Source organism: Diachasmimorpha longicaudata, chromosome 10 (genome assembly GCF_034640455.1).
Source record: "Diachasmimorpha longicaudata isolate KC_UGA_2023 chromosome 10, iyDiaLong2, whole genome shotgun sequence".
NCBI lineage: Eukaryota > Metazoa > Arthropoda > Insecta > Hymenoptera > Braconidae > Diachasmimorpha > Diachasmimorpha longicaudata.
Genome location: NC_087234.1, coordinates 1093883 through 1115733, shown reverse-complemented (window position 1 = coordinate 1115733; position 21851 = coordinate 1093883). Strand labels below are relative to the sequence as shown.

Sequence of the window (21851 nt, the reverse complement as noted above, 5' to 3'; positions counted from 1 at the left end):
TTTATCTAGAAATATATATTTTTTCTATTGGAAATGGGATTATGTTAAATCATTCAAATCGTGAACAAGTGTATTAAATGCTTTTATTCGTACGCTCGGAAAGGCACATCCGCTCCAGTTTGGTTTCCTAGAGGAACTAACTAAAATGACCAAAGGTATCCAAAACCCTGGACCTGATGACTCACATGAACAATAGTCCCACTCATGTAACTCTCTTCAGACACAGAAAAAACTAATGGTAAAACACGAGGTTTGAAACATAATTTACGGGATTTTTATACACCTAAATTACGATTTAGACGTAATTTATGGTTTTTAAACCGTAAATTAGTTATTTACGAGATCTCAATCACGTACAATTCTTGATTGATAAAATTCAATAGAAAAAAAAAATTTTTTTTACCAGTATGAGATTTGTCTGTTTCAGTTGATTGTGAATCATCTAGTCCCAACTTTCACGAATATTTTTTCAAAAATTTTTCAAGGCAATTTCGACAATATTGCGAAAGACGTGTTATAAACCAATAAAAAATCGCCAAATGTCCAATTACTCTCAATCTTTGTACTCGTAGAATCCTAATAAAAAAATTGAAAATTGTAATTTACGACATAAGAACTCCTAATTGACGAGTTCGAAATGGAAATTAACGTTTTTCAAATTGTAAATTACGAGCAAGAGAAGAGGAATTTTCCACTTATTTTTCAACAATCTAGCCAAGCCAATAAAAATCGATAGCACTCCAATGTTAATTAGGCAATTACCTTAAAAAATTGTCATTCTGTGGAACCAGAAGAATTTAGAAATGGTATTTCGTAATTCGTGGCCGCTTTTTGTACTACGCAGGTCAACTCTCAGACTTATACAGCAAATTGACTGTTGACATTCGTTGGACTGTCAAAATGCCGCGAGGTTTTAGTTTGCTTCAATATTTAGGGGAAGACAGCTAACCTCAACTCTCCCCTTTGTTTATATCTGATGAAAAATTTCATTTAACGCAGTAAGCACCTGGAGTCGGATGATTCAAACAAAATCATTCACAATCCTGCAGCTCATTAACCTCTAATTATTAACCGCCAATTCTAATCATAAGAACGTCGAATCAATATTCTGTCAACCTTCGATGACCGGTGAAACACTTCAGCATCGTATGCATTGACGCCTTGGTAAACAATTTAATAATAAACAATTAGGTAGTAATTAAAAGAAGGACATTGTGATATTGAGGTTATTCAGCATGCAATTAACCTCAAATTTGTCAGTAATTTTCAAGGTTGATGAGTACTTGACTAGAATGAAAGGGAAATGATGAATAATTCCATTTAAACTTATAAACAATGATTTTGTACTTCGCTTTTCTTTTTTAGTCGAATACTAAAATTATTATTTGGCCATCAATTGATTTTGTTTTCAAACATTTTGCCATGATTTTATGGTTTAAAGTCTACAGATCTGCATTCCAATCATAATATTGATAATATTGAATCGTTAGGACCATTTTTTAAATCTGAACTAAAGTGAACGTTAGAGGTTGGAATAAAAAATAAAAATGGAAGGAATAAACTTAATAAACAAGCACGAGTTATCGCATATTAGGGCGATGCCATTGGACCATTACTTTATTTATTATTGCCATTTCTCTTTAGTTTATTTGTATCAACTGCATTGGTATGAAATGTTCAAATCGATTCGTAGTAATTTTATATTGATATAATCAATATTTTTACCTTCAATCTAGAGAAAAATTTGAAAATTGGAAGGGAATTGATTCTTTATTAACTAGAAGAATTTTATGAAAAATATCCTAACAGAATTTTATTATTAACTGGATTGATAATTTAATAATAAGGTTTTAGAAAGAAAGTAAAAAAATACAAAGTTGCGCGTAAACCTTTATGCACTTGTATTTTCAAAACTACTATCAAAATAAACAAAAATGTAGAAACCGTTTTTATGCGAAATTTTATAAGGAATAATTTTGTATTGATTATTTTTTTTGCGGCGAACGATATTTGCGTCATTTGTTTAGACAATATAACCAGTGCAAATTTGTGGGGGAATTCTTCACATTTGTATTAATGAGCACTAAAACTAGCGATAAAAGTCATAAAACCTTTCAGGAAAATTATTCGATCAATATTCAAGCATTACAACGCCTGGACTATATTCCCATTTAGAGATTTTACTAGGAGTCGATTTCAATCCTAAACAACAGTTGCCCCAAAAGTTTCAACACTTTTAATTATTCATTTCTAGAGGAATAACTTGTTCCTAATGCGAAATATTTAGGATTTTTTTTTCAAATCTTTTTAGGCAACTTGATTGACAAATTTCATGATTAAAAATGATTGAATTTACAAGGCGTCAAGTGAAGATTATCTTCGCTAATATCTCCAGTAATGTAAATTGGTGACAAAAAATAAATAATATTTTTTCTTTACAGAGAAATAGAGTATTATCGATTGGCAACTTTGAAAGATGAGCGACCTAGAGGAAGATACAGAGATTCTCGAAGAAATAAAGCTCCTGGAAGATGCTCTCGCCCAACAGCCATCAGTGGAGCCCATCGCCGAATCACAGGATCTTCCATCCGAGGCAGACGCTCAATCTTCCCTCCCGACAATCGCAGATACCCTCCCCACATCGACACCCGAAGAATTCCTAATAAATGAGGCTTTTAAATTGAACGAGTCACTCCTCTCCAAGTGCCATCTTCTCAAGGCTCAGATCCTAGCTCGTATCCAGAAGATCAGTGAGGAACGAGAAGAGATCTCTGCGAAGGTGAAACTCGCCTCCAAGGTAGCTAAGGCGACTCCTAGGCTGAGTTATAGAAAATTCGGTTGTCCCTACTTTAAGGATGGGCAGTTGTTTGGCGCCCCGTGGAACCAGGACGCCCATACCAAATTTAAAAAAGGAGAAATCATGGTCGTGTATCACAGGTAAAGATGCACAATGAAAGTAATTTTTTAGGCTCCCTCCAAAAATGTCTCGTTTTTGGTTACATAAATAAAAAACTAAACGAAGGGATAATTCGAAAGGACATTGTGGTGAATCCATCTGAATTGATGCTGAATCCTAACGAAAGTCATGAATGACAAAATAGTTGAATTTATATAGATGACGAATGATCGTTATTTTAATTTTATACGAATCATTAGAATATAAGCAAGTGAATTCAAATGAATACGCGTGAGAAATCGCTCTGATATTGCATATGAGGTATTCTGAGTGAATTCAACAAGGTTCAAGCCGTCATCCCCTTCGATTGTGTCGCCGATTTTTTCCCATATTGTACACATTATTAGATAACTATTTAATTTTTTTCACATTTTTCGATGATTTTGTACATTTTTGCAGCTTTTTAGGGCAGAGCTCCTGTAAAATTTTAATTTTCGCCTTTTTATCGCTGATTTAATGCTCTTGCATAATAGTTATGCGATAAACATGAGATTACAATGTGGATGCGATACTTAAGCAAGACAAATTCTCTAAAATAAGTGTCTGTGATATGTGAAGTCTTTCTCTCGATTTGACTGACAACTCTTTTCACAGGAATATAATTTTATGGCAGAACTAAACGAAATTAATGAACTTAGATATGATTTTCAATGAATTTTTATTCTTATCTGTTTTTGGTTTAATTTTTTGTATAAATTAATTCTATCAGAATAGAGTCCTATCAGGGTCTCCTTTTAGAGACCCTGTAGAATATAGGCGGCCATTGCAGAGATAAAATATGTGGCCGTATGTTGAGATAATTTGAAAAAAAAATCATAATAAACTGGAAGTTTTGTATTTGAACCATTGGACAATATATTTTTTGTGGGTGTCAATTTCGTCGCCAGTATCTAATACCTTATTTTCAAAATCGAATTAGTACGGATCCAGACAGAAGCGTACTACTAATGAAAATTGATAGAAATAATGTCCGTTGCTGCTTGTGTTTTAGTTTTTTTCCATAAGTGGAATTGAAAATAGTATTTTTACAATTTTCCCAGTTTACCAATGCGCTTCAACTTTAATATACCACATCTGACAAAACCATCAGAAATCTCATTCCTATTAAAAAAATTTGCAATGTTCCCTAATCATTATAAAAAGTGAATTAACTGCTGTAACGAACGTAATCAATTTTTATCTTCAACTGACTGGCGTCACCACATTTTAATCTCTGGCAATATCCATGTGAACTTGAATGTTCCACCATATCACTGGAATCGTTATTACCAATCATTGCAAAATCGTTGCAAATTTTCAGCTAAATCAGAATAATAGTTAGCGCTATTCTCTTCATTTTACAAGTCGACAAAAAAAAATACCAATTAAAAAAGAATAGAATAGAAAAAAAGAGTGAAAAACCGATTAAAAAAATATTTCAGCAGCAAAAACTAGCATGTGAGCTATAACACAAAAATTTACAACTTGATTGTCAATCGTTATAATATTTTCATTGCGGATTAAACACAAAATTGTTTGTATACCGGTGAACAATGTCTGTCATACTTGTTTGAAGAAATTATAACATCAGAATTTCCAAATGACAGATCCCCTCACGTATTTTTTTTATTTTAAATGGCAGGCCGCCTCGTCGTTGGACCGCCAAAGACAGGAATAATCTGTGGATGGCTGTTCGTCTCCAAGCAGCCACTGAGCACTTCGAGAAGGAGGCGAGGAAACAGTCCCAGAGGACTATTTCACAAATAAAAGCCAAGGCCAAACGAGGAGGCCCTAAATCACTAACGGCGAGTGAACCATTTGATCTAGACCTCGAAAAGTGTCAACTTCCCAGCAATTACCGAGAGATGATCGGCCCCTTAGGTTCCAGGGAATTCGATTGGATGAAGATCGCAGCAGGCGATTCTAACAATCGTCATTCAGCAGAGGAATGTCGGGTTATGTGGAACGTTTATCTTCATCCAGACGTGAATCGTTACAAATTTACAACCTCTGAAGATCGCGATTTGATAAAAGCTGTTCATGTACACAACCAGCAAGACTGGAACGCAATAGCTGAAACTGTGGGAACAGGAAGGTCTGGTTACCAATGCATCATTCGTTACTTGACCTTAGTTGGTCCACTGAACTTGAAAAATAAAGATGTTCCATGGACAGCTGAAGAAGATCAGGTCCTTATTAATGTTGTGGAATCATTGAGAATTGGCAATTATATTCCCTGGAGTCAGGTGACGTTTTACATCGGTAATAGGATCAAGAATCAGGTAAGATCAGCATTAAAAAACTGCATTATGTAGAATCATTGGAAAATATTAGTCGCAAAGTATTCCAGGAAATTTAATTAGTATATTTATTTAATTTCAATTAAACAGTAGTAGATAATACCGATTGATGTCGTAGCCAATCACTCGTCCAACGGTGTTAATCTCTCAGGTCCTCTCCTAAGACTGACTCAAAATACCCTTCAATCAATCCTTACCCTTCTTTTTTTCTTAATTGTGACCATTGGTAAAAAGATATTTTCCTTTTGTCTGGACCAATGTCACACGTTCAACGGTCATTCATTCAAACTCGAAATTTCCAAAACGTAAACCATGTGACGTTTGGCCACAGCATTCGTCTATTCGCCCTTTTAAAACTAAAACCCTTGCATATGTCTATTTAGCCTCTGAGCAATAAACTTTGCGACTAAACTGAATTCCTTAAAAACCCATACTGACTCGATTCATACTAAAAGGTTTTTGGACATTCACTGGCTTTATTTTTCTAAAATGTTACACAAATACTACGTTATATTCCAGTCAAATGTCATTTAATAATCGTTCATATTATGGATGATTTTTTTAATCACAATCATTGTAACCCCATCGCGGTGATCACATCCAACAATTCTAAAGATAATGTGCCCACGAGTATCAAACAATTTGGAAAAGTTACTTTTTTGAGCGCGAGGACGCGGAGAAACATTTTAAAAATATTTTACCACCAAAATATTCGTGAACAAACGCTATTATTATTATTTTTTACTTTTTATTATACATTGGGTGTTTGCGAAGATTTATTCGGCTATTGATAAAAAATCATCCATCATCATAAATAGGAATTTCTTCCATCTTCCATATAAAGTTTCCCTTCTCTTTTTTTCTTCTTCATCTACAGTGTTTAATGGATAATGCTCTTTACTTAACATTATTTTCTCTTAAACACGACACAGGTATATTCTCACTGGAAATACAACATCGATCCTTCCTTAAGAAAAGGTAGATTCACATCTGACGAGGACGAGTTAATCCTCGAAGGGGTCACCAAATTTGGCAAAAACTTTTCCAGAATTGCAATCGAACTTCTGCCCCATCGTACAAGCGTTCAATTAAGTGGAAGGTTTACCCTTCTAATGTTGAAAACCGATCAGTCGTACAACTCTTGGACAGTCGCTGAAGACATGCGTCTGTTAAAACTATACGAGGAATTCGGTCCCCAGTGGAGCAAAATTGCTAGTCTCATGAAAAAGAACAGAACATACTTGAGACACCGATATGCCTGCATCACTCGACACTTCGCCAAAGGTCGTGATCTATCAAACATCCCAAGAAAGCGAAGACGAGGTCGACAGCCCGAGGACGATGAGAGAATCTTGAACGAAATGTTTGTTCTCGGCGAAGTGAACGAAACTTACCTGGACGTTGACACGAGGCTGAGAAAGTATTTCCAAAAAAATCAAGCGCCCATTGCAACACCCGGCAGGAATACTAAATACTTTACTGCTGAGGAGCTCGAGAGATACACAAAAGGGCTCTACGATTTATTTGAAAAGCTAGATGTCCAGCTGCAGATCCCCGAGAATCTTGATATTGAAGGATTAACCTGCAAGGACAAGCAGCTTCTCATATCGTTTCAGAATTATTCCTCTGGGAAAGAGCCGCGTGGAATAGACGACTTGGAGGTACTCAGGAAGAAGATGTTCGGGGAGGACGAGAATGAAGGAGAAAGCAAAAGCTTGTACATTCCCCCAGCTCCTTTTGGTCTTCACTTCAAGAAATGTCCAAAGAAATTTAGCAGAAAACAATACGAGAAGACGACAGATGATGACTGTGTAGTTACCTTGGATCACAATATCGAGACTCCAGAGAATATTAACAAAATGTTGAAGGACGAGGAGCTCGAGGTCTTCGACAAACTCTCGGAGATGTTGTCGAAGCCCTGTGCAAGAGTTGATGTCCTAGAACAGAAGCTTCTGAGGGTGGAGCCTGAAGTGGAGAGAGATTTAGTGGATAATAATGCGATCAGTTCGATATCCTGGGGTAGAAAGATGGGCGAAAGTATGAAAACGATGGAGGATGCTGAGAGGGAGCGGAAGAAATGTGTGGCCCCCATGTATGCGACGCTATTGGGGTATGACACCCTCAGGAACATGAAGGAGGCTAATGCGGACCTTGGCTGGACCGAGGATGAATCGAGGATGAGCAAGGAACCTGTTACGGCGCTGGGAAAGAGAGCTTTTCATACTTTTAAAAATAGATTCACAAGGCTTTTCAAATATCCTATTGGGATGGTAAAGTATAATGAGATGATCAAAGCTGGAAATTCGAAGTTGGGGGGGTCAACGAAGGATAAAGATTGAGGTGATCATTGATATGATAATGTTCTTTATTCGGTTATAAGACGAGTTCAGCTTTGAAAAACTATTAATTTAATATTTAATTCAGTATTTTCGTTAATTAATGTTACAAAAGTGCGATATTTTGATTACGAGGTGTTCTAATAAAGTGGTATTGGAAGTGAAATCACTATGCATTTGATTAGATTTTAGTTTACTGTCCAAGTGGATATTGTCTCCAAAAGAAGAAATAATTAGTTTGGGGCACGAAACTACGAGAGATGGTATTCATCTGTCATATCTTTAGGTCAATGACGGGGGAAAAGGGATAGAAATCTTATGGAGAATATGAAATCTGGGTTATTCGGTACAAATAGCTCACATGTTGAAAACTTGCTAAAGCCTACACTGAGATAACAAGTGAAAATTAAAGAAATATTTCTTCCAAAAGTACCAAAACAATATTTTTTTGAATCAATGCCAATTCGGTTGCTTGGATTTATTCTTAGCCATTTCGAAAAGTTTATTGTTTCCAGACTTTTAAATAGTTTTAGGCGATGCCTCTCGAGATGTACAATGAGCCTCTCGGCCATTTTGCACGCTGGTCTAGGAGGCCGCCTAGCCGATAGGACTCAGTATATGTGCCCTGCGCGCAAATTCACAGAGCTCATCGATTCCATCCCTACCAACGTAGATTTCCCTGACACATGTGGTCCTGAAGACGTCTCAACGGATCTCTCCCAGGCCACTGCACCTTGTGGTTAGGTGGTGAGGGTCTTCTTCCGTCAGCCCGCATCTTGGACATCGGGGGTCGTTCCACTTACCTATTTTTGCTAGATAACCAGTAAGGGGCCAGTGCTCAGTGATGAACCCCACCAAGGAGCGGAGCTTCGCCCTGTCCATGCCGACCAGTGTGTCGGCTAGCTTTTTCGTAGGATTGCGTAGTAGGGAACTTGTGGGTCTGGCACCCTTTGCGGAGCACTATCTCTCCACAATACCCCTCTCCGTTTTTAACTACACTACTCCACCGTTTACAGCATATTTGACACTTTCTATAGTTAAATAATTTTTTTTATCAACACTTAATTTTTCTAGACATGGGGCATGCATTAAAACCGTTTTCATTCCCCTGCTAATAATAAATGGAAAATAATTGATTTGTGAAAAAAAGGTGGTAATATGGGACCGATGCCATATTTCTCTTCTCTTTCTTTTCTGTGGAGAGTTAGCCAGCTTTGCATAATTTACTCAGCGTTCTCGATGTATCTAATACAAAATAATAAATGATATATATAAACTCGCTATATACACAAAATATCGGATAATATCAAATGTGCAGTCTTTATGTTCGATTGATTTAACTTAAATCCCTGTGAGAATTATTTTTAGAGCGGGAAAGTGCGTTGCCTCTAAGAGATGTGAAACTCTTTTGATTCATTAAAAAAAATGATGGGAAGAGACGTGAAGATAAATTAATTTAGAATCGTTCTGTTTGATTAATTACAACCATATCATTAACTATTTAATGGGTTCTTCAGCGTCGATTATGAATAGTTTTACTAATGGTTATTTGCGAACATATTTTGTTTTCAAATATTAAAATCCACGATATCGTTTAGAAAATTTTTGAATACACCGTGTTTATCGCTACCCAACAGTCAAGGGCAATGTTGTCGTGACTTTGCACTGCGCGTAAATTAGGAAATTAATGTGTTTGTGGTTTTTGTTAACGACGACTGAAAAGCATTCTGAATGAATGTTATTACTTTCGTGGATGGTGTGTCTATTAATTTCTCATAGATGGATGAAGTTACATGATATTAGTGGCATTTTTACGCTCGGCCTGTGCATTTTTCTACTTTTACCGTAAAACGCGGGTTAAACCGGCTGTTTTAAATAATTTGATGTATTCGAACGACGTTCATCAAGAATGTAAACCTCCGGACAAACCTCCAGCCTATGTTTAAAAAAGTCCAAAAAATTATAAAAATTTTGCTGCTTTTTTAAATCCCCCCTGAAGATCGTTAATCTTTTAAAGACATCAGAAAAAGAAAATTATTAAGGAGTTTGTCTCCCCTGGCGGAAAGATAACATTTCATATTGGTAAAACTAATTTCATAAATTTTTTCGAGTATCCTACTGGGTTTGTGCAAAATGTTGAGACAAAAACTCGAATTCGAATTTGGTGGTGTTACCAAAGAAATCGGAAGAGGACACTAACAAGGATAAAGATTGAAGTGATAATTGCATTCGAAATCAACTTTGACAAAGTGGAAATTAAACAATAATTTTCTTTATTCAATAATAATATCATTCAAGTCTTGGCAAACCACCGACTCTATAGTTGACTTAATATCTTCATTAATTGATGTTACAAAAGTGCGATATTTTTATTTAACAGATTTTCTAATAAATTGTTATTGAAGTACAATCATTATCATGTGTTTATACAGAATAATAAGTTCACATCAATTACGCACTTGATTAACTTTTAAGATACAAACACTTCGTACGAATACAACTGTACACTATCTCCAAATAATGATTCAAAAACATAATTAGTTAATGCCGTTTAGCCCTGACTGAACTAATCTAGCAGACATTAGAAATGCAAGAAAAATAGAAAAATATTGGAAAGTATAGGGTTCATTGCAGTACAAAGTTCTAGGTGATCTCATTATTTCTCCACGAAATTCGTAGGCCACTGAGAAAATTTTGACTACCTTCTAACATTCATTAGTAAGGCTAATCAATAATTACTGATGAGCCATTGATTTTATTTCTCGCTAACGAAAAAACTTGTTCTTGTCACTGCTGCTACATTCAGCGCGTGTGGAAAAGTGTCTTTTCGTTTACTGGTAAACGAAAAATGACACAATTTGCCACTCGCTGAACGTAACCATCACTAACAAAGAGTCTAGTTCGGACACACGTGCGATCGGGTCTTTTAACTCGTCTGATTGACACTCCAATTTCACACTCATCACCCGCCCTATCGCACTTGCATCGAAATATACTATGACAATTTTTTCAAAATCATACGCAAATGCAATCATAATACAATGAAGTTAGGAAAGAATGAAGTCAGTGACCGATGAGCCATTTGTATTAAGATAACATTTTCATGAACGATATTAGTTATGACTAAAATAATTTTTCAATTTTTAGGATTCAAGTGAATCAATGGTCTTTATGCAGTTTTTTCCTTCTCCAATTAGCTGGATCTCACATGGAAAAATGCTATGCGGACAATTGAGGGGGAAGAGTCGCCAAGTACTGACGTCAAATTTCAAGTATTTAATATTTATTGGGTGTGCCGACTCAAAAATTCCAGAGAGCTTTTCCATACAGAATTAAATCCTTAACTTCCAGCTTTAATTTAGACTTGAGTTTTGGGTCGCTCTACATATGTTGAAGGGAGAATGATTATTGCAGAAAAAAAACGATTGTTTTTTATGTGTTTCTCTCGAAGACGCTTAAAATGATAAAAATACTCCAGCATCTTCAAATTTCTAGCTACAGAGATTGTTGTTTTAATTTTTTTTCTCGAAAAATGTACGCAATTGTCAAAATAAATTCGTACAATGCTTACAGTTAATAAGAGTCGACATATGGCTCTAAAATAAAATGGTGCTTCGTATCTCGGTGATTTCCATTTGAGCTGCACTGATTTAATTACCCAATAACTAAAATACAAAATATAATCATCAAGATAAGAGCCGTTCTGCCAACAATTGTACAGGGTATCCCATTTAAAACCATCCCTCTAATTATCTTCTGGGGGGGAGGGCAAGTGACAGGAAATATTTTGGGACTTTAGTTGTAGGGTTTCAAGGGCGACATGTGATGCATGCATTTTTTTCAGCTTTCAAAGTCACGCTTGTAAGCTCCAAGCATAGGGAACTTGTTTATAAATGGCATCACATTTTTCATCCCATTGACATTTGTTCGCTTGATGAGTTGTTTTCAAATACTTCAAATGCTTCATCATTCATGTAAATTCTCGCGTTTTCACCCGGAAAATGTGGGAGTTGTCTGGTCGCATCCCTTGCGCTGACAAAAAAGCGAAGAAATATGTTCATGAGTTGTACAATGTTGCCACCGTTGGCTTACAACATGCGCATGAACTTTCACAAATGTTTGTGCTATTTTTTCACTTTTTATTAGAATAAGAGATCAGTGCAGACTTCACCTCCACGTGCTGCATCCTGGATCACGCTAAGATAGTTTGAATCTTCAGTTTGATACCAGAAATCATTTGCGTAGCATTTTATGAGTAAGTACGGACGAATCGACATGAATGATGACGTATCTGAAAACAACTCATCAATGCAAACAAGTTTCATTACATGGAAATGATTGCATGGTTACATGAATTTCATTGAATGAACAGTGCGATTACCATTACAAAAAAACCCCTGTTTCCAGCTTACAAGAGTAGCCTTAAAAACTGAAAAAAACCTGCATCACATGCCTCCCTCAAAATCCTACAACTAATGTGTTAAAAAATTTTCTGCCAGTTGCCCCCGTCAAGAGATATTTAGATGGATTGTTTCACATGAAACACTCTGTATAATAACAAAATAGTATATTTCCATACGGGTACAGCGAGGTAGTAACGAATTGGTAACCGGAGTGGTCAATGAGTCTCACAGTCCTTACACCTCCTGCTAGACTTTTTGTTGGCATTGTTACGTTCAACGAATGACGAATTGTGCCATTTTTCGTTTATAAGTAAACGAAAAGTCAAAAAGGCACTTTTCGACACGAGCTGTATAGATGGACTAGTGACAAAATATACTATTTTTTAATCCCATTTTTCAGCTAGTTTCGCTGTTTAATAAAAGAAGATTCGATATTGTCATTGAAAATAGAGTACAATTATCGCATATAATACCACAAGAGCTCCGAAATTATCGGATATTTCCCGATAGGTTCGTTGCAAACAAATGAACGTGTCAAGTTTTCCAGTTTAAAAATCACGAGCGCGAAGCGCGAGTGATTTTTCTGGAAAACTTGACAAGCTTATTTATTTGTAGGGAACCTTGAGGGAAATATCAGATAATTTCGAAGTTCGAGTGGTATTCGGGGGATTATTTTTTGCATCCGAATCTTGGCCGATAGAATTGCACCATGAGACATAATTTTCAACGAATTGCCATTTAATCTGTCAGATACAATTGAGGGTTACTTCAACATTTGTTTTTTTTTATATATATCAACATGCAAAATTTCCAGTGAAATTTCCAAGAATATCCGCTGAAATACCGTGTTGACTATATAAAATAACGTCGAATGGTGCAATCCTATTGGCCAAGATTTGGATGGGAAAAATAATCGGTAAAATCTGAAAATCATATTATCAATATATTCGGTCATGATTTTTCCAAGTTATTTCACATGAAATCCGGATTTATTTATTTAAAAAAAAATTACAAAATTAGTTATGTGGTGGATAAATTTTAAAAAGTAATTCGTTATGGGTATTGCGCACTTTTCAAACTCTTGAAAGAAACTCATTTTAGCTAAAAAATTTGAGACTCTGGATTATCTTCATTATTTTAAACACTTTTCGAGCAAAGGAGTAATAAATCATTTCGGTTTTCACTAATGATATATTTTGAAACAAGTGATGTAACTAATTTTCAGTGTGAGAAATCTCCGATCAAGAGTCCACCCCACTTTTAAAACTCATAAGAATTCCTCCTCCTGAATTACTGATCCTTTTTTGAAACCTTAAATGCTTATTTCGAACTACGAAGTCTAAAAAAACGATCTCGACATTGTCACAAACTCACAATTTCATCGATGATCTACCAATCAACCAATCAATCAATCAATAATTATTGATGAACAATTGATTTCGATAATGATTATTAGAGAGACTCACGTTTTTCAGATTTTCAGAAACTGAATAGAAATGCAATTAGAATACAACTCAATGATGAAGATGATGAGTTGAAATATTAAATGAGTGTTGAGAGAAAATATTAAAAGACATTCTAAGATTATTTTCATAATTAATAAGAGTTTATATAAGTCAATGATGGGAATGAAATAATTTCATTACTTAAGGGTTTCAAAAGAAAATATCAGGCTTTTATTTTATCAACACGTGCAAAATTATTAATAGATATGATAATCGATGCATTTGGTGAACTAATGACTAATGGTTTAGGTTCCTCATTCCAAAAACTCAATGGGGTCCTTTTAAAAGTCCCTAGAATCTTAAAAAAAATTGGCGAGTTTCTTGTCATTAGTTCAATTCAATGTCGCAATTATCTGCTTCATTAATATCGAATCCAAAATCTTCAAAAAATGTCTCTCAAAATTTTCAACACTCGACAATTTCTTGATAATGCGATTAATGACTGGTTCCATCAATCTCTCTACTTCTTCCCAGAATTATTTCCCGTCATGATAATTGCACATCCAGCAGTGAATACACTCCACAGTAACAAACTCGCCTCGACTTTATTTACAATTGCCCTGATTGCCCCGAGAAGACTCTTCAAGACGTCATTAGTAACTGTCACCTCTTTCTCATCCTTCAGAATCTTCATTTTGCCCAGATACTCCAGTAGCGGTGGATGGTCACGACTGAAAATAGGGAAATACTCGCCAACTACTTCCCTGATCCACCAGCTCTGCTGATTCAGTGATTTCCTCCAGGGAACAAAGTGATAATGATACAGAGTCGCTTTGATATATTTTGGTGGGCTATTACCGAACGGTTTTTCCACATTATTCAAGAGTCCTGTCACTTCTTTCTGTCCCGTCAATAGTCGATAAGTCAGAGACATGAGCCAGGGATTCTGATGATATGTGCCCTGAGCTGCCCACCACATTTGCCAGTCGAGTCTTGGAGTGTGTGGAGCCACGAAGGGAAGTGAATTATTAACATTTCCAGGTTTGTACAGGAATTCATACTCTTTCCAAGGTCCCTCGATGTTATTGCTACCCTCGATTACGATCTCAGGACGTCCATTCACTCCCGTCATTTTTGGGAAGAGAGCGAAATCCTTGGGACCGTGGACGATGTGAAGATTATTGATTTTGGAGTAGAGGGGACGAAGTTGAACAGGAACTGTCACGTTTTGGGATGGATGAAGACTGGAGAAGGAGATTGCACTCATGGCGAAGAGGAAGCCAACGGCAAAGGTGTAAATAGTCGTAACGAGGAATGTGAAGAGTCTTGTCGTAGTGGGCTTGTTGGAGAGAATCGAGTGAGTGAGAGCGTCGGCTACGGTGAAACCAAGGGAGGCTAAACCGATGTAGATGGCCAGAGGGAGACCTCGCCCCAGAAACTGGTCGAACTGTTCATAAGTAAAACCTGAAAATTCATAAAGTCAGTTATTGATTGAATGTGTCACTTCCTGACTTTTTTGGATTTTTTGGTTGATTTTTACTTTATTAAAGCCCAGTAGGAACGATTATCCCCTCAATCTGCCATTGCAGAGTGCAACCAAAATAATTATTTGATAGTTACCAAACCCAATTATCATTTTTTGTTTATTGTCACCGTAAGCCATTATTTCAACAGTTTAATCTCGTCACTGTCTCCAACTGGTCCTTAATACGACTCTAAATTCTAGTATTTCATTAGTCTATTGAGCTGCTGGAGCATCTTACCAACTTTATAAACAATTGAAGTACGATTATAAATAATGTGTGTTCTGAATCGTAAGAAATTTATTTATGTTCAGAATTTCTACAGAAATCGACTCCGTGCAAAGGGACGAAAGATTTCCAAAAATTTGAGAAGATGGTATCCTTCGAATTCGATCATTTCTAATGAATTGGAACTTATGAAACCTGTGCCCGACTCCTATGTAGCTGAGGTGTCCCGGTTTCGATTGTAATAATGAATGGATTCAAAGGGGTGACATCTTTATTTAAAATAATTAGGCTCGACATATACTATTTTCACTGCTGCTACATTCAGCCCGTGTTGAAAAGTGCCTTTTCGTTTACTTGTAAAGGAAAAGTCGAAACTTGTAAACGAAAAATGGCCCAGTTCGCCACTTCCTGAACGTAACATCACTAACAAAAAGTCTAGTTCGAATACACGTGCGACGGGGTGGATGTATCACTTCAAGGTCACACTCGTCACCACCCCATCGCACTTGTATTTAAATATACAATTATGTATTGATGACTTACCAATTCGAGAGACGATGGTCCAGTTATCCGTTAATCTGAAGTTGAATATTTGAATGGCGCCATAGACGATTATTGAGTAGACTGCGATGCAAATGAGGCTGGAGAGGATCGGAGTGATTGTGGAACTACTTTTTCTCGATTTCTTCTTGTAGAAGAACTGATCGTCTAGAAGAGCAATTAAACTACATATCACCAGGAAGTCTCGGAAATTCCAATTTCCAGTGGTTATGATGTGCACTTGTAAGAACATCTGAAATTAAAAATAAAGTTTCAACGACTGCTTGAAGTGATCATAATTTATTTAATACCGAAATTGTCCAATTTTTATCTACCACGAGTGCTTTCCCCGCAGGTGAATGAAGTCGTTGGATCGCGTAGGATAACCGGTGCAGGATCGGGGGTAACAGAACGAATCACAATAGTATATTTCGAAATAAGCCCGACGGAATATTAACGAGTGTGAAGATTGATACGAAAAGGATTTTCGTTTGGAGGTTTGGTTTTAACGAAACAGAAAAGCACTTGTCGACACAGGCTGAATGTAGCAGCAGTAATAAAAAAGTTAATTTTTGACAAAAGTTCATTTTGGGAAGTTCATGTTACTAATTGGTTAAATATACTTTTATAAGCCCCGGGCGAATGTGAGTACCACAGCCAACTCATATCGCGAATATCTGCCTTTTAATTTTTTTAATGGAATTGGTGCGGATCCATGAGGAAGCATACCTCCTATGAAATGATAGAAATGAAGGAAAAAATGACTAAATACGCAGCCATATCACTATTGTTGGACATCGTCGGTCGGTGCTTATATTATGTTCCGACCCTTTCTACTCTTTTTTTGGCTAATTAGCCAAAAAAAAGCCTATACTGTATTTCGATTCACCATTGGGCTGTCGTTTCGCAAATAGGGAAACATCCCCCCCAGCACTGAACTCAAACGCGGTAACTATACAGAAGTAGATTTAATAAACTATATGTTATTGCATACAATGGTGCTACTGTAGCTGGAGGAGAAGTGATTAACCGTTTTTTTCACACCACAGAAATATCGGGAGTGTATTCGGATTTCTCCTCAAATTTCAAAAGTTTACCTTTTCCGTAGATTCTGAGGCATACATGAATAATTACCTGAATGTAATAAGCAGTTATCCTGACTCTCCTATTAGGGAAGAAGAAGAGGAGTGGAATCACCAATTCGAAGACAAAAACAAGAGCGGTGTTGAAGCGTAGGAACCATCCTGGAAGGTGATGAGCGTACCAGCCGAGTGGAGCAGGTAGGCATTGCGTCTCGAAATGGTAAGAAAGAGCTGACACAAATGAAAAACATTATCTTTAGTTTATTAAATGTTACTTACTGTTTTATAATATCAGAGTTTAAGCATAATATGTTTCGGGATTGGATTAACAAATATTTTTATCATCTCGATCATAAGCAATAACGTCTAAACGCTACGCAAATGACTGGAAAATTTTAATCCGCGTGAATTATCCGATTTAATGAATATACGTCGACTCATTTCTTTTTTTATAAATAGACAGAGTCAGATATGAACTTCAACGGTATTATTTGCCAAAGAACTTTTATTCCAAAGATGTTCAGATATAAAGTGGTAATGAACAATGACAAATAAAAAATCTCCAACGAATTCATTCATAAAACCTCAATTTAAACTCTTAAAACACTAAATGGCAGGTCAATTCATTTCTTCGTAAGCCTTAGAATGGCTCTCAAATAATGAAAAATGTCTATCTTCCCTGAAAAATTTGAATACAAAAAAATATTGTAAAAAATTTACCATCAAGATTCAACCAGAGGGGACACCTGGATGCTAATTTCATAGCACTGCATGAGAACAGGTATCTGAAAAGCATCCAGCGGATCGTCCAGAATGCAACGGAATCACTTGGCGTGCTAGTGTTTCCCTTAGCTGAGATGTAGAAAGGTGCAATCAGCACGCAAAGGAAGCCCGTCTCTAGCAACAAACTATCCCTGAGAAAAAAAAAAACATGAATAATTATTAATTATGTTCAATGATTCCTCAACATATCTAATAAAAAATATCTACAATGAATTGCTCTGCCCTTGAACGTATCCATATCTCCCCGTATGGTTTCCGAGGTTCGATTTCTTTATCATATTACCGTGCAACTCGATTGTTGCGCAATTGAGATATATTACATATTTTTAAATATTGAAAAAAATAGTTATAAAAAAAACAATTCTCTATTTTTTATCAGAGTGAATTCAGCACTCATTCAAGGCCAGGGTGTTCCGACAAACCCTTTTCCCCGCCGCCGCAACAGCCCAAAGTTTTCACTATCTAGATGTCACAAAATTCTATAGATATGGAGTAGATAAATTCTGAAACTTGCGATTTATTCTACATGGAAATGAATGAATGGATTGCGCTACCAATTTTCAATTGTACTATTTGCACCGATTTAATTAAAATTAGAGAAATATGGCATGAGGATAGAACTGGTGATCATTATAACATAATCGCACAACTAAGTAGCTTGAACATATTGTTGTCTTTGCCATTTTCTTCCCTCTCAAACCAACTTCGGACACAATCGTCTTTTTCTTCATTATGAATAATTTATTACAGAAAATTGCTGATTAGCAAAAACATCCTACAGCAAAGAAGTTAAGTACTTCTAATCGACTTAGCTCTTAGCAGATATTTGGAATAATATATAATTTCGTTTATCTAAACATTTGAACGACATTTTCTATGCACAATTTTCGTTATTTTTAAATAGTTTTACAAAAGAAAATATAAAAAAAAATTCTGTTTTTGAAGCTGGTCAAATGTGAGCATAGACTTTACGGCAGAATTGGGGACTGTGGGCACCAAATGAGCCATAAATATTAAACCATTGCCACGTAAGGCAGTAGTATATCAGTAATAACCCATTTTTGAGAAAAAGATTAAAATACTTTTTGGAAAATGATGCCTTCACCTGCAAACAAATCCTTTTTCATTGTTGTTTTGCATAAAATACTTATCTTCGGATTATCATTATTTTTGATATGGGAAAAATGATTAGAAAACAATTTTTACGGAGAAGTTCGTTAAAGGCAGACGAGATTTTCAAAATTTTCTTTTGAAATCACTCGTTTTCGAGTTCATTCAAGCAAAAACGCCAGTCCTTTATCCTCAAACATATTTTTGGCAATTCCAGTCGGGCCCGATAATGAAATGTTAAAAATTTTATGACTTGAAGTCGAAGTTACTTTACATTATCAAAGAATACGTTTCATTCAAATCTCTATGCGTTCCCTAATGAGTATGAATTAAAATTTGTAAACATATTAATTGGAAATTAATGGTTACCAGTTATTTTGAACGAAAACTTGTCCAACTTGGAACAGAGAGTAGTAGAGCGTCCACAGGAGCATAAACACCGGAGCAATGCAGAGTTTTTGGGAGATGAAACTGAAAAAAAAATTATCAAATTCAATACTTCATCAGCAAGCGAATGGTAAAGAAAACTTGTACTATATTTTTGTAAAAATTACCCCAAAAATGAGAGTAAAGCTCCCGTGAGAGCAACCAAATCCATCATGTACTCTACATTGAGTCCAAGGTAACTTGCAAACCACAAAACTGTAGGCTTATGACTCAGTTTATGCCAGAGGGAACCTTTTCCCTTGAGGTCCACCTGCGTTCTAGCTGGTAACACTCCATTATCTCCAAACAACCCTTGACACGATCAAAAATCATTATTTACTGTTATCATTAATTGCTGTGACACTAGAGATTAAGGGGGGACAATTGATATCGTTAGTGTTATAACTTACAATAAATAAAAATGAACTGAAATTCGTGTTTTTGAGGTGACGATAATGTGGGGAACAAAGTTCAACAATCGAACGATAGAATTGAAATTTTCTTGATTTTTTAATGAAGTACTGAGAGAATGTTTATGCTGCACTGACGATAACGATGTCACTGACAAAGTCAATCCGACAAAAATAAGTGAATGAATGGAGATGAATAAAATAACTAAAAATAGATCTTGATAGAGCCTGTTAATCGTTAATTATCTTGTGCATGACGAGTTTTGAAGAGAATATTAAGCAGAAATGTTTGTAGAGAAGTCCATATACTACAAAAATATCTCTTGACATGTTTTTCTAAAACAATTCTTCGTGGATTTAGTGGTGAGTTTATTGTTACGGAAATATCAGAGGATTGTAAACAATTTTACACAGAATACAACGCACACTCAACAATTTCCATTGAAATTATTACTTTTCAAAAAATTATTTTTCTAAACACTTGTTGTTTGTACATGAATAATTACTCAGAATCGTTAAATTTCCGGCTGAATTTTCAATAAATGGGTTGCAATGCCAAACCACTATTGATTGAGTAAATTGCCTAAATTATTTTTAGAAAAAGTCTGTAATTGTTACAAAATTACTATATCGATATTACATTATCGATTTTCCAAGCTTCAAATTTTGTTTATTCTTTCGTATAAAAAACTCATATTTTTCGTATTTTAGCTGTCGTATTTTTCAAGTTTGTCAAGTTTTTTTATCGGCCCAGTGTCGACATTTAAATACAAGAGAATATAGTTCAAATAATGGTATTGTAAACTATTCGAAAAGTTAGTATTTAATGAAGCTCAAAGAAAAACTCTGAAAAACATGAGTCTGGTGGAGAAATCAGTGCTTGAATATCTTTAAAGACATTTCATTTGCTTCAAGTCTGAGAGCAATTTACCAGGTTCCTAAAACCGTCAAATTAAAAGCTCAATTAATCGGTGATGACGCCAGACTTGTAGGCATTTAATACATTGAATGGTCACCGGTGATTATAGAATTATCTCTTGGTAATCGACGGTGATACGGAAAATGTTAAAGGCTATTTATGTAATATACGAAATTCTCTACGACTAAAATAAAAAAAAATATTTGTTAACATCGAGGTATTCCGAGGTATGCTATCCCCTTATCCCCACGATGAAGCTCTTTAGGAGGAATATGTGAGAAAAAAAAATTCTTGTGCTACAAATATGTATCAACCACAGGAAAATTAACTGGACATTAGTATGTCTTAAGATAGTATTTATATAGATTTACTGGTGGTAAGTAAATATAGTTGGTACAAGAAATTATTTTTCTGTTTTTTTTCCTCAGACCTTTTTAAGTCTTCAAGGTTTGCTGTAAACAGGTTCCTTACAGTTACATACACTGGCTTCATAGGAAGATTGTGAGAATGTAAATACGAAGGTAGATTATTAATTATTGAAAAATATAAACTTTAGATTTTAGCGTAGCCGACGAAATGTATTCCCGCGTATACTCGTCCCCCACATGTTCAACGAAACATTCTACGAAAAACTGACACAGTTAAGCACAACTGTAGCCCTAAAAAAACCTTATGGACCAGAATAAAAATAGAAATTAATGGAAATCACAATAACTGTCCTCCACTGGTCGTGAACTGATGATAAAAAAAATGCCCCTCGAACGATACGGACATGAGGATAATGCCCAAGGATCCCTAGCTAACCCCTGAAACCGAAAAACCGTCAGAAGAAAATGATTGCTAGGAACTCCTCAGAATTCATTCAGACCTCCACATCATCAAAAATCATGAGTGAATCGTTACACTTCCTCCTAACTCTAGATTTCAGCCAAGTTTATTTATTAATTATTATTGAAAAACTCACCGGGAATCTGCAGGTACAAGCTGAGAAATGCAAAGAGATAAATAATACAAATTCCACGTAGGAATAAGTTCCTGGTGTATCGCACCTCCACCATCGTAACTTGCTCAACAATTTTCCGTTGAATTATTCTTATAGTTTAGTCAGTATGTTGTACATTTATTTCACGAGTAAACTCAATGATTTGTGGATATTGTTGGTGAAGACCACTCGGCACAACTTCGCGGTTGGGCGAAATGCAGGGGGGAGATCAGGCAAATGCTGTTCAGGCGTTCATTCGGTTGGTCGACATGGCCAAGGGGGCAGGGGTGCAGAAAGTGTGGGACGTGTGCGATGACGCGCTCTTGGGGGAGAGCATGCAGGTCTACCAATAGAATTATAGACTGGCAAACCTCAAGAAATAACATTATTCAAAGCGGGAAAATTCAAAGTTGGCTGTTGGGACAGGTC

The 21851-nt window shown here is 35.8% G+C and overlaps 2 protein-coding genes across 2 annotated transcripts; one reads left to right on the top strand and one right to left on the bottom strand.

Annotated features, from left to right (window-relative positions):
• Positions 1–886: 886 nt before the first annotated feature.
• LOC135166881 (snRNA-activating protein complex subunit 4) lies at positions 887–9726 on the top strand. Its single transcript, XM_064129575.1, has 4 exons — positions 887–1164; positions 2442–2937; positions 4578–5217; positions 6168–9726. The coding sequence occupies exons 2-4, from the start codon at positions 2477–2479 to the stop codon at positions 7572–7574; spliced, it is 2508 nt and encodes an 835-aa protein (XP_063985645.1). The 5' UTR covers positions 887–1164; positions 2442–2476; the 3' UTR covers positions 7575–9726.
• Positions 9727–9827: 101 nt separating this feature from the next.
• Positions 9828–21706, bottom strand: LOC135166882 (lipase maturation factor 2-like). Its single transcript, XM_064129576.1, has 7 exons — positions 21405–21706; positions 19240–19423; positions 19055–19156; positions 17513–17706; positions 16845–17023; positions 15714–15963; positions 9828–14883 (listed from the first exon to the last, which is right to left on the bottom strand). Exons 1-7 carry the CDS (start codon positions 21496–21498, stop codon positions 13940–13942), a joined length of 1947 nt encoding a protein of 648 aa, XP_063985646.1. The 5' UTR covers positions 21499–21706; the 3' UTR covers positions 9828–13939.
• Positions 21707–21851: the final 145 nt, after the last annotated feature.